The sequence below is a fragment of the Rhinolophus sinicus genome, chromosome 13 (assembly GCF_057876585.1).
Source record: "Rhinolophus sinicus isolate RSI-liver-muscle chromosome 13, RSI-T2T, whole genome shotgun sequence".
NCBI lineage: Eukaryota > Metazoa > Chordata > Mammalia > Chiroptera > Rhinolophidae > Rhinolophus > Rhinolophus sinicus.
This window is the reverse complement of record NC_142513.1, coordinates 19,729,951-19,742,718: the sequence shown is the minus strand read 5'-3', so window position 1 is coordinate 19,742,718 and position 12,768 is coordinate 19,729,951. Positions and strand designations below refer to the sequence as shown.

General features: G+C 52.0%; 1 protein-coding gene across 1 annotated transcript in view; it reads right to left on the bottom strand.

The window, feature by feature from the left end:
- The window catches only part of LOC109447769 (fer-1-like protein 4), a 33,395-nt gene that overhangs the window by 18,788 nt on the left and 1,839 nt on the right, over window positions 1-12,768 (bottom strand). The window contains exons 2-20 of the mRNA XM_088789491.1: window positions 11,027-11,115; window positions 10,831-10,930; window positions 9,543-9,634; window positions 9,341-9,382; window positions 8,903-9,067; window positions 8,308-8,368; window positions 8,055-8,186; window positions 7,815-7,877; window positions 7,650-7,734; window positions 7,240-7,399; window positions 6,935-7,118; window positions 6,661-6,847; window positions 5,803-6,161; window positions 5,317-5,425; window positions 4,957-5,137; window positions 4,742-4,862; window positions 4,198-4,298; window positions 309-396; window positions 111-227 (exon numbers count right to left, since the gene is read on the bottom strand). Coding sequence (XP_088645617.1) covers window positions 111-227; window positions 309-396; window positions 4,198-4,298; window positions 4,742-4,862; window positions 4,957-5,137; window positions 5,317-5,425; window positions 5,803-6,161; window positions 6,661-6,847; window positions 6,935-7,118; window positions 7,240-7,399; window positions 7,650-7,734; window positions 7,815-7,877; window positions 8,055-8,186; window positions 8,308-8,368; window positions 8,903-9,067; window positions 9,341-9,382; window positions 9,543-9,634; window positions 10,831-10,930; window positions 11,027-11,115 — 2,436 coding nt within the window. The remainder of the gene's footprint in view (window positions 1-110; window positions 228-308; window positions 397-4,197; window positions 4,299-4,741; window positions 4,863-4,956; window positions 5,138-5,316; window positions 5,426-5,802; window positions 6,162-6,660; window positions 6,848-6,934; window positions 7,119-7,239; window positions 7,400-7,649; window positions 7,735-7,814; window positions 7,878-8,054; window positions 8,187-8,307; window positions 8,369-8,902; window positions 9,068-9,340; window positions 9,383-9,542; window positions 9,635-10,830; window positions 10,931-11,026; window positions 11,116-12,768) is intronic.

Genomic DNA, 12,768 nt, shown 5'->3' with positions numbered 1-12,768 from the left:
GCCTAGCTTCAATCCACAGGACAAATATTATGTCACCCCTGCCCAGAGACCTCTGGAAAGCTTAGGGGAAAGGGTATTCAGTGTGGGGAAATCAGTGGGTGAGGCATTACCTCCTGGGCCAGGAAGTGCAGTTTTGCCAGGAGCTTCTTGGCCAGTGCCACCTTCTCTTGTACATTGTTCCGTCTCAGGCCCCGTAAAAGGCGCAGTCCTTGCTTTGCCAACAGGTTCTGGAAGAGCATGGAAAGAACGTGAGTGGAGGGCCCCAGTTGTCTGCCCTTGATCCCCCGTCCCTCCCTGGTGGCCCGTACCAGGCTATGCACCAGCAGTTTCCCTCGGCATCGATCCAGGGCATTGGGTCGGGTCATTGTTCTGCGCTCAGCACCATGGCAAAACTGTCTGCAGCATCAGAGGCAGGTGGGCGTCAAAGGAGGGAACACTGACCCTTAGTGCTACCTCCCCCAGAGCAGGTCTCCCACACCCAGACTCCCACATAGCCCCTCTCAGTCTTGTTCTCAAAGGGCGCTCTTCCTCAACCAAGGATGGCTTCTGTGTTTAGACCACCCCCAATTCATTGAGGCCTGCCTCACCTTTGAGCTCCAGAACTCATTAGTATTGAACTAGCTACTACCGTGGCTACTCAAAGTGTGGCCCAGGACCAACAACATGGCATCACCCAGTTAGAAATGCAGACTTTCAGCCCCACCCAGACCTGTTGTCAGAATCAGAATGTTTACACCCTGGGGGACTCATATGCACGCTAAAGGCTCTGATGGGCTGTGCTTGACATCTCCAACACGTTGACTAAATATAGCTTAAACATTAGCTGCCCAAATCAAACGGATGATTTCCAAAAACTGCCTATCCCCCCACCACCGACCCCCCCACCCCCCAAAAAAAAACCCTGGTTTACTCCAAAACCTCATAGTCACCCTTTACTGCTTTTTCTTTCTGTCACATTCCACATCAATCCATCAGCATGTTATTTAGGCTCTACCTTCAAAATTATTTCTGAAATCTGACCACTTTTCTCCTTTTCCAGGACCACCGTAGTCCAAGCCACAATCATTTCTCACCTAGGATTCTTGTAACAGCCTCCTCGCTGCTCTACCTATTTCCACTCTTACTCCCTCTCCTGCAGAATATTCTCAATACAACAACCACAGTAATCTTTTCAATGCTTTCCTGACCATTTCACTCCTTTCTCATCTCAGAATACAAAACAAAGCTTTCAAAACAGCCTGAAAGGCCCTACATGATCTGGCTCCCTTTATCTCTTTGTCTTCATCAAATATTACTCTCCTCTCATGCACAGCCCTACAGACACACTAGACTTTTTTGCTCCTCTGTGAATACACCAAGCCCATTACTACCTTAGGGCCTTTGGATTAGCCACTCCCTCTGCTAGTATGTTCTACCCCTAGATCTTCACATGGTTCACTCTCCTTCATTCAGGTCTCTGCTCAAATGTTACCTCCTTACATACCCTCCCTGGTCATCTGGTCTAAACAGCCCCTGCCGCTCTCTCTGTCCTCACATCCTGCTTTATCTGTCTCTCTGAATAGAAAGTAAATCACAGCAGGGACTTCCTGCTGATTATCACTGTATCCTCAGGGCCTAGCATCTACTAGAGGCTCAAAATAAATAGTTGGATAAAGTAAAATGATTTTTGAGACATGATATTGTAGGCCCGGTTTGACCCCCAATGATTTCTTAAGTTTCTGTGATGGGAATTTTCAAAATATATAAAATAAATGACTCCAAGGGTTTTCCACCTGATACTGCTCCCAGAGGTTATACTTTTAGCTGATTAATACTCTTTGCTCCAAGAACAAAGAGGAACCTAGGAACATTTGCTATTGATTGAAAATTGACAGGAGAATCCAATCTTGACAAGATTCAGATCCACAAAACTAGATTCAGGGAAACTGGATCTGGTAGAAATAATAGCCACAAAAGAAAACCACATTGGCCAAAGCTATAAATAGTGAAATATGACATGGGCAAAACTTTTAGTGACATTTCCCTGCCAAAGAATAATTTCAGTAATAAAATAAGTTTAGTAAAGTGAAAGTGTAAATAGTTTGATTGTAAAATATAAAAAATCAAGCAAGGAATTAAATTGGATTAAAGGTGGTTGCTCTTTAGGAGACAGAGAGAACATAGACAGAGAAGAGAGCCTTACAATGATGCCCTGGGACATATATACACGGACATTTGGAACATTTAGAGGTCAAGAAGAAGAGAGGAAGCCAGCAAAACTGATGAGAAGAAATGGCCAGGGAAGCAGAAGGAAAACCAAGGGCATGGAAGTCAATAGCAGAGCTTTTCAAGAAGGAGGGTGGGGGCTGCAGTGTCCTCTGACACTGAAAGATTGACTGAGGTGAGAACAGAAAAGGGATCACATACGACCAGGTCCTTGGCTGAGTCCTCCACACAGCCTCTAAGTGCTGGAACTGGTCCTCAGATTTCTCTTTTCTCTGCTCCCTAGATGATCTTATCCAGTTCCATCTATACATCGACAGCTCCCAAGTTTTCATTTCCAGCCTAGAACTCTCCTCAGAACTCAACTCATGCAGATAACTGCCTAGCAGATGTGTCTACTTATAAGTCTAACAGACACTTATCTCAAAGTTAACACATCCAAAAATGAGCTTCTGATATTCCTTTCACTCCCATCAGACCTCTTATTTTCCATAGCTCAGTAAATAGCACAATCTACACAGCTGTGCAAGCCAATAGCTTGGGAGTCATTCATGACTCTTACCATGTTTTCCTCATTCCCCTGTACCTATCCATTAGCAAGTCCTGAGGTGTCACCTCCAAAGTCCAAAATTGCTCTTGAATCCATTCATGTCACTCTATGTCCACTGCAACCACCCTAGATTCAATTCATCATCATTGGTCACCTGGATTATTACAATTCCCTCCTTAGTAATCTCTCTGTTTCCTCTCTTATATCATCACCCGCCCCCAACACTGATCCTTTTGAAGGATAAATCAGAGCATATCCCTGCTCTTTTCAAAACCTTCAATGACTCCTCATCTCAAGCAGAGACGAAGCCAAGGTCATTACGACAAGGTTCCCACATGCCTCTCCCATCATCATCCTCCTTTCCCCTCACCCTCCTGCCTCATCTACTCCGCTCACTCTGCTGTAGTCACACTGTTTCCCTTGCTCTTCCTCAAACACACAAAGCATGCTTCACCTCAGGGCCTTTGCACATGCTGTCCCTGTTGCTTGGAACACTCTTACAGACATGGCTTGCTCCTTCCTCTTCTTCATGTCAGCTTCACAGTGGCCTCCCCTTGCCACCCTCTCTAAAATTGCAACACCTCTCTCTTTCATATTTCCTTGCTTTATTCTCTCTCTTTAACATTTATCCTTATCATACTTCTTAAACTTCTACCTTTTTATATACCTGTTTTTAATCTGTGTCCCCATCCAGCCTCTACCACCAGAATGTAAGTTTCAGGAATTTTTATGGGCAAGAATGCTTTTTCACTGCTATTCCTATGCCTAAAACAGTGTCTAGCATAGTATGCGTCATAAATATTTACTGAATAAATGGATTAATAATTCTTTTGAGAAGAGGATCAGAAAAACACTGAACTAAGTGGAGCAGGTTATGGAATTCAGGTCAGTGAACGTCAAAGATGGAAGTGACTAGAACAAGTTTATATGGTTATATAATGACCTTGTAACTAGAGACCAGTTGATATTGCAGGAGAGAAAGTGGATAATTGCAGAGCTAATTCCTTCAGTAGGTGAGAGGAGAAGAAATCAAGACCACAGCTGTGCCTATGGGAGCAGGGATACTTCCTGAGCTATAGCAAGAAGGAAGGATGCAAATTGGCAAAGGTGGTAGAATGGATGGAGGAAGGTGAGGCTTCTATTTTCTCCATGAAGTAAGAGAGGAGATCATCAGCTGAAACAAATCTGGAGGAAAGGAACAAGGAAGATTTGAGGAGAGGTAAAAAGGCATAAGATTCTAGGAGCATGGGGAAAGGGAGTTTATTGGAGGGAACTGGCCTAACCCCCCAAAATTCCCATCAAGCTCCCTCCATCTGGACAATCATCTCCTTCTCATTCTTGGGTAAAGCTAAGGTAAATGAAGCTTCCAACCGCCCTTGAATCCAAACCGCCACCACGAGTCTCCCTCACCCTGGAGTTGGCCCAGAGACAGGTTCTCAGCTCACCTGCTCCCAGCCACCAGTTCTTCCAGCGCCTGTTTGAGCCGTGTGCAGGCGCCAAGCCCCGGCCTGCGCTGCAGAGTCTCAACCTCCTGGAGCCCCTGGTCCTGCACAATGGAGGGAGAGGGTCAGAGTCATGAGAGGACCAGAATCCGACCTCTTTTAAACCCCACTCTCACCCAGGGCGCCCCCACTCACGACAGCACCTCTTGGCCCCACCCATCTTTAGCTCCAAATGGTTGGTGGACCCGATTTTCTAGAACCTCACTGCCTCCATTCCTCTGGATTTCGGCTCCCAGTAGCTCTACCCATGTCCTTCTCCGGCCCCTTCCTGGGTCCAACAATATTGGATCTTCATCCTCCCACAATTCTGGCCTCCTCAGTGCGCCCATGAGCTGTGCTCTTTGGCCCTCTGGCCTTGCACCAATCAGGTGCTGGTTCCCTGGTGTTCTACCCATTAGTCCTGCTCCATAGCTCCCTTCAAAGGCTGCGGTCTCCCGGACACTCCAGCATCCTGGCCTCTCCCTGTGGGCACCAGCCTTTCTCTCACCAGCCTCTGGGCCACTTTCCGCACACAGTTACTGCTCTGCAGGCGCCACGTGTGATTCTCCCAGCGGCTCCACACGTGCATGCATGGCTTTCGGTGACGCAGGGGCAGACAGAGGTATGACCTGGGCCCGGTGGAGAGGAGCAGAGGCTGCGAGGGGCAGTCCTGGGCCGCTGGGATCCCTCAAAGCCCTTCTTCCATCCACCAGGAACACTCACCCGCTGCCGTCCATGGGCTCAGGCCGCTGAGCAGGGATTCCCAGCTTCCTCTCCTCTTCCTCCTCCGGCCGGACTCCCACATCCGACTCCAGCAGAGGCTGTGCCTCCCCTGCAACGCCCTCGGTTCCCTCCCTGGCCCTGGACCCTTGGCCCAATTGCACCTCCTGGCGACCCGCGTGACCTGCCCAGAGCAGCAAGAGTCAGCGGGCATCAGGCTGACTCCCTCAACCTCCTCTGCTTCAAAAGAAATCTGAGCCCACCCCTTACTGAAGGTCAACTGTCCGTTCAGGGGCCTAAGTCTGGAACAAGGGTGACCACCCTCAAACCCATGACCCTCAGGGATTCTGCTAGGCCACACACCAATGGAGATCTCGAAGCTGATGGGCTGGGAGGTCACACTGGGGTCAATCATGGTAGCCTCGAAGAGCACACCAAAGAGCAGGAAGTCTTCGCAGGGTGCCAGGGTGCTCTGGGGAAGGTGGGTCAGGCTGGAGTCAGCCCCCACCCTCCCAGGCTATAGCCCAGACTATGCTTGGCCACAATGCCCACAGAAAGACACTGCAACCGAAGCCTGGAAGAGTCACTGCAGGTATCCTACCTCCCTTTCTGTCACTTGCAGCACCAACCCACTAGACTTGGGGCTTAGTCCTCTCCAGCCCACCTCTGATTTGTCAGTCCCCTTCCCCCCACATGCACAAGAGCACATGCGGACACGCACTGCGGTTTGCACCTAGACCCCTAAACTAAGACACACACACCCTCATTCCTGTGTTTAATACCTAGGAGCCCGTCACAACCTCCAGAGCTGATAGCAATCCTGTCCCTTTGCTAAACCCCAGCCCCCACCTCTGGCAGCGGCAGCAACTCCTCCACCTCCACATCCATCGCACTAGGAATCTCAGGCCCATCAGCGCTGGAGCTGGCGTCTAGATGCTGCTGAATCCCCGGTGGGGTCTTGCTCCGCCTGGCTTTCTTCTTCTTTCCCTTGAGCCGGGACAACCTGGACTCCTGTGAGGCCTGGAGAGGCTCAGGTTCAGCTCTCCCTTCCAACACCTCCATGGACACAGCCACCAGCAGGCGGCCACGGTACCAAATGCCCTGGCCAAGGCCTTCGTTGAGACTTTGAAGACCATCGTGGAGTCCCCCACTGGGGGGCGAGCCATAGAGAGACACCCAGGCTGGGCCGAAGGTGGGGTTAAACCCCGCTGTGGGGACAAGAACAGTGTATTGGAGGGGACAGCTGTGAATGAGGACCTGGAAGCATTTCTGAACCAGCTCAGCTCCAAAGGCGCTGCAGGCAGTTGGAGTCAGGGCTCTAGGGGAGGAGCCAGAGCCTGGGAGGTGGAGTCAGGATTGGAGCGGAGCTACCGGTGATCCCGTTAGGGGCCGGGGTAAATGGGTAATGTGCAGTGGGCTTGTTGATGTATGTGTAAATCTGTAGGGAGCACAGCGCTGGAGTGGTTACTGGATGTACAGCTGTAGTTAGGATTCTGTCAACGGAGCCAAACCGAGGGTGGGGTTTGTAGTCTGGGGGTGACAGGTGAGGCTACGAAGGGAGGGAGGGGTCGGCTTGGAGCACAGTTTGTCCTGTGGGGTGGGGCTGATTTTCTAAGCGGAGCTGGGTCACGAGACGGAGTTTGCCGTCGGGGGCGGGACCCAGGGCAGACAGGGCCCAAGCGAAGGCTGCACGCCAGATGCGCTCACCCGCGCGGCCCGGGTGTGAGATCTGCCTCAGGTCCAGCACGTGCGTGGCGAGGGCCACATCGACCAGGGGCGCCTCGTCCCGCAACTGCAGACGAAGGCCGCGCGTGAGCGGCGGGAAGAGCTCCACGAAGCTCAGTTGCTCGTTCCACTCCGGCGCCGCCGCCTCTCCACGCACCGACGTCTCGCCCTGAACGCGGTGGCGAGGACAGGCGGAGAGGGGTCAGCGCGGGATCAGGGCCTAAGCCTCCGCCAAGTGAGGATGGAAAGGACTTACCTGCTGACCCAGGAAAGACACCCGCACATAGGGGTCCACGAGGACGCGCTGGTCGTGCAGGGCGCGGGCCAGACTGCCCAGCAACCCGAGGCGCAGTGCGGGAAGCCCCTCGGCGCGGTACACGCGCACGCGCAGTCGCGCCCACGGTCTCTGAGCCGGCACCCTGCGCGGCAGGAGCAGGTTCCTAGGGTGGGGTCGGGGAGACGCTGAAGGGCCGAGAAGCCCGACTCTCGGCCCCTCCGCCTAATTGCGTCCCGGAGGCCACTCCCTGTCCTACTCCCTCTTCCGACCTCACCCCAGCTCACTTCTCAATGTCCGAACTGTGCCCCGGGCACGGGGGTGGCAGTGGAGGGGGAAGATCCCCGCGCGCCCTCACAGACAAAGTGACCTTGATGAAGCCTTTGGTCCCGGCGCGAGTGTCCCGGGGGTCGTGCAGCGGAGCCCATTTCTGGTAGAAGTGGCCATCTGGGGGCAGAGGGGCAGCCCAGCGGTCAGAAGAGACCCAAGGGATGCACGGGGCGGTCGTGGGGCTACAATCCGAGTGGTGGACAATGGCCGGGGTTCATATCCTGCTCAGTAGGGGGGAGCGGAGTGCGTGGAGGTCAGCCTTCGGAAGAGGTTGACGTCTTACAAGTTACCACATAGGTATCAGTGCTCAAAGACTCAATTGCCCTTGTCTGTGCAGATGAGTCTCAGTGTGGGGCAAGTTCGGTACCTGGCTGGTCGCAGATAATGCCCAGGTCCATCCTGAAGGTGCCGATCCGGGTGGCCATAAAGGGGAGAGTCTGAGAATGGAAAGCCTGGGAAAGGTGGTGTTTGTCCTGGAGTTTAGGCATCCTCCCTTCTCTGACAGAAACTTCTCTCCCCCAACCCCACTCACCGTGATCTCCAGCAGTAAATCTTGGAGGTGAAGCCGGGTCTCATGAAATTCAAACAAGAAGTACTGGGTTGAAGTGGGGAAACAAGAAAGGTTGAGAGAAGATTATATGTGAAAATTTCACATATAAAGAAAATGCCCTTCTTCCTCACCCCTCCTCCATGGCGCCTTTGTCCACCGAGGCCATGCCCCCACGGTGGACAGTTGTTACCCTGGATTTCGCTCCATCTTGGTTACACGCACCTCATTGTAGAAGGGGCAATTAGTCCCACGCTGGGTGGCAGTCACTCGGCGCTGCTCCCCTACTCGCACGGCCACATAGGGGTTAATGTTGACTCCCACCAACTTCTGGGCCTCCAGAACTGTGACCCCCACCTGAAGGGTGCAGAAGAAGGAGAAAAGGAAGCCAAGCCTGCCAAGGTAGGGAGGGCAGAACCTGAGGTGGTGGAGGGCATGTGGTATTTCCAAGGGTTAGGGCCTGGAGGAAGAACGGTACCTGGAAGTCCTGGGCTCTGGATAACTGGAAGGGATCCCTGCGGACCAGACCCCGAGCTCGGCTGCCGGAGAGGGTTAAGGTCAGCTCTCACTTTATTTGTTCCCCCTACCACACACACTCTTGCTTGGTGCTGGGGATAAGATCTCTCCCTCTGAATATTTGGATTCTGAGTCCTTCTGATCTTGTCTTGCCTCCATTTCAACCCTACACCCAGAATTTGACTCATTCCTGGAGCCCTAAAACTATTCATTAATTCTTTCATTCGACAAAGATTTATTGAGCACCTAGTATGTGCCAACACTGTTCTAGGCACTGGGAAACGGCAGTGAAAAAAAGAGACAAAATTCCTTGCCCTCATCAAGTTTTCATCACCTAAATGGGTTCCAAAAACTGTGAGCCAGTGTTAACTGTGTGTCAATGTGGCAGTGTCTATGCCTAGGAGTCAGTGACCCTTGACCCCAGGATATCCAATCCTCACCCATACCCAGGACCATGTGCTTGTGAGGGTGGATGGGCACGGGGCCTGCGTGTATGAGTGAGTGAGGTTGACACACTGGTGTGGTGTGGGAGCAGGTGTACAGTGGGTATTAGTTACCTCTTGAGGGGGCTGAACACAACCCCGGAAAGCTCCACATCAGGCTCATCCTCCAACTCCAGCTCCAGCTCCAGCTCGTTGTCCTCATCATCCTGCTGAGCTAGGCCTTGAGCTAGCCTGCGGCCCAACGCCACTGCCCGCCGTTCCAACCGGCCCTCTACAGGCCTGATAGGAAAGGCCTTCAAAGGACATGTCTGGGACCCATCATCCATCTCTGGGTACCCCTTGACTTCCCTGACCCTTGGACTGACCTCACTAATCCCAGAACTGACCCCTCACCTGGGACCCCTCAATTTCTAGAATTGACCCCTGATTCCAGGACTGATTTCTAACCCTGGAATTGATCCAGTACTGATTCCAGACCCTGGGACTGACCCCACATCACTGGCTTTTAATCTAAAGACTGACCTGGTAACCCCAGGTCATCCGCATACTTACTCCAACTCCTGGAAGCCCACATTGGGAATGATCAGCTCCGAGCTGGAAGGAAGAAAAATGAAAGGAATGAGAAGGCCAGGCCTGACTACAGAGCTGCAAGTTGGGCAGCTTGGGTCCAAGTGGAACTGGGTACCAATTCTCCCTTTTCAGTGCATGTCTGGGCTGGGACCACCAGGCCTTGCTTATGCTTGGGGGTGGTTACCTGTCCCGGATAGGTGCCCCAAAGTCCTCCTCTGCCCAGGCTCCAGTTGCACCTTCTGGGGGCTGGTACTTCAGGTCAAGCTCCACTTGGATCTGAAACCAGGTACTCGTACGCAGTGTGCCCATGGGCCACTCAAACCACCTTGGGCCTAAGAGAAGCCCAGGGATACTGCCTTTTCCTCCACCTATAAACAGAGACCCTCCTGCCCTGCATCTATGGTGACATGTGGTTCTTCTCTGATCATTAGAGATATTGATTACCCACAACCTATTAAGAACTTACCATGTGTGGGTTACCTCTTGAAGAGGCCAAACAGGACTCCAAAATTCTCTCATCGCTCTTGGAAATCCATTACAGTGGCCTTCACAGCTCTGCATGGTCTGGCCTCTACCAACCTTTCCAGCCCCATTTCTTATGGGCTCTGCTTCTGTCCTGCACCCCAGTTATGCTCTCTCGGGACACTGGGCTTTTGCCTATGCTGGTTCTTCTGCCTGGGACATTCTACTTAGTTAACTCCTACTTAATTAACTCCCATCATTCTTCAATCCCAAACTCATGCACTACTTCCTCAGGGAACCTTTTCTGACCCCCAAATAGATCATATTTCTCTGCTATACACTCTCCCAGCCCCCTACCAACTCTTTTGTAAGACTCATCAGTGGCAATTTTACATTTATTTGTATAAATATTTGTTTAATGTTTGCCTCTCTCTTTAGATATGGAGCTCTAAGAAGGCAAACCCTTATCTGGCTTTGCTCACCACTCCATCCTCATAGATCAACACAGCACTTGGCTGATAATGAGAGCTCAACAAGCTATGACAGACTGAATGAAAAGCTCATTTTGTATGACTCCACACAATGTAAATGAGGAAACAGCCTCGAGAGACTAAATAACTTGTCCAAGTTCTCATCCGGGAAACGGCGGATCTGAGGTTTGAACCCAGGTCCTTTTCTACCAGGCTATACTGACCCTCCATAAACACCAGGAAAATCCAGCCAGGTTTAGCTTTGTCTCCCATGAGAATTGAGCCTAGTACAGGGTCAGGGAGTAGCACAGAACTCCTTACCTGCCCCCATTGCCACACCCCTGACCCTTAGGACTGAACCTGGCTCTTGGCCTCTGTGGGACTTCAGCAGAGGCTGCAATGATAGATAGGTGCCTTGGCCAGGGGGCCTTGTTGTGACTCCTATGTGGGGCTGGGATTTCTCCTCTGAGAAACAGAACCCTTTACTTAGAGGGACTCTCAGGCTTGGGGGTGGCAGGCGGGGGGGCTGGAGGGACTCACCGGAGATGCTTGCAGATTCTCATCCACTAGGGCCTCCCGCAGCACCAAATGCCCAGCGCTCTGTAGCTGCTGCAGGGATATCACCAGAGTCCCCAGAGACCTGGAAGTGTGGCATGGAACAGCAGAATGACCCAGGGGAATGCCCTAAGCCACCCCTCGCCCTACCTGCATCCTTGGCTCCCCCAGGCCTACTCACCTGGGGCTGAACACACGGCTGCAGTTGACCACCTGCACAGAAAGACACTCCCCAGCCAGCGCCGCCCCATAGTGTGGCCAACGGAACAGCTGGGGATAGGAAGAACTTTGTGACACCCAATGCTGGGCTAACCCTGAACCCCAGTCCAGAGCTCATTCCCAAGCCTGAAACAAGAGCCAACCCTCCAGACTTGGCGTTAATTCTGTGACTAATTTTCCAAACCTGGAACCAACACCCCCAACACTGGGTTGACTCCATACTAGGGCTGATCTGGGATAACTACCAGTCAAGAATCAGTCCCCCATCTTGATTCTGACTTGTCCCAAACTGGGCCTGACCTCTCAAGCCTAAGACTGACCCCACCTCCTAAGACTATACCTCTCAAATCCCAGGAATGAGCCCCTTACCCCCAGCATGGACTTAGATGAGGCCCAGATCAGCTTCTCCCCATCCAGGACCCCACCCCACTGACCTCACCGATATCTGCTTCTTGACCACAATGAATTCTCCTCGTTTTCTGGGTAAATCCTGCTCAGAATTGAATCTAGTCATTTATCACTCCCTCCCCCAAAATATCATCCCCCCCAAATCCTTAGCCCAGAGTCCAGTCCGCCCAGAGTCCAGTCCTCCCGGACTCACCCTTAAAGCAAAGTAGAAGATGGGGAGACGAGGCAGAGATTCAGAGATACTGAGCAGGGAGAGAAAGGGGACACGCTGTAGAGATGCCTAGGGATGGGGTAGGGGGCCTTGGGAATGGAGAAACCGGACCCCCCTCAATTCCAAAAATCCTTAAAGCACCCCTGCAAGCCTCACCTCGAAAGCTGAGCCTCACTTGTCGGTCATGGGTGCCTGGCAGCCCTGTTAGTCGCCGTACACACACAGTCAGAGCCATTGTCCCAGGGCCACTGGCTCTGCTTCTGCCTGCCTGCCCTCCTGCCCACCTTTCTGAACACCTGAATCGCCTCTGACTCACTGGACTCACCCAGCAGGTTCAGCAATCCCTGCCCTTTAGTCAAACACACAGAGAGCAGGTCTGGGGGGTCATAGGAGGGAAAGAAGCCCAAGGACTAAGAGGTGGGGTAAGGTCCCTGTGGTCAGCTCAGTCCCCCTTGCCTGCACCAGCTTCAGCCTCCATCCTGCATCCTGGTGGGGGTGGGGGGGAGATTGAGACAGTGTGGGGATCGAGGCGAAGGGAGAGGACAGCACCCTAGTCTGGTCCAGCTAGCTTATGGGGCCTCATGTTCCTTGTTCATCTCTCTGTCTTCATGTCCAGCTCAGGGTGTGGCTACACTGTAGACCCTCAAAACACTGGCTGAATAGATGGATGGGTTAATAAATGAATCCCTTAGCCCCCAGCATTAGTGGTATAAGCATTCAACACATTTATTGAATTAGCGAGTGACTGAATGTGTGTCCCTAGTTTGTACATAACAGGTGTTCAAAACACTTCTTAACCAGAATCCGGAGGTCCTTAACTTGGGGTTTACTAATGGGACTATCGCTGGACTCCAGGGAGTCAGAAAACCCTTGAAATTCTCTGTAAAATACTGAGCACCTGTGCATTTTTCTGGACATAAAACTCCTAGCTTAGGTTAATTACCCTTAAACAGATGTGCTTTTACTGAATGTATGAAGGAATGAACGTATCTCGCAGTCTGAACCCATGGGTGACAGCAACTACGTTGAGTGTATTTCACGACCATCCACTTAATAATTCTATGTAATGACACCTCCTATGTGCA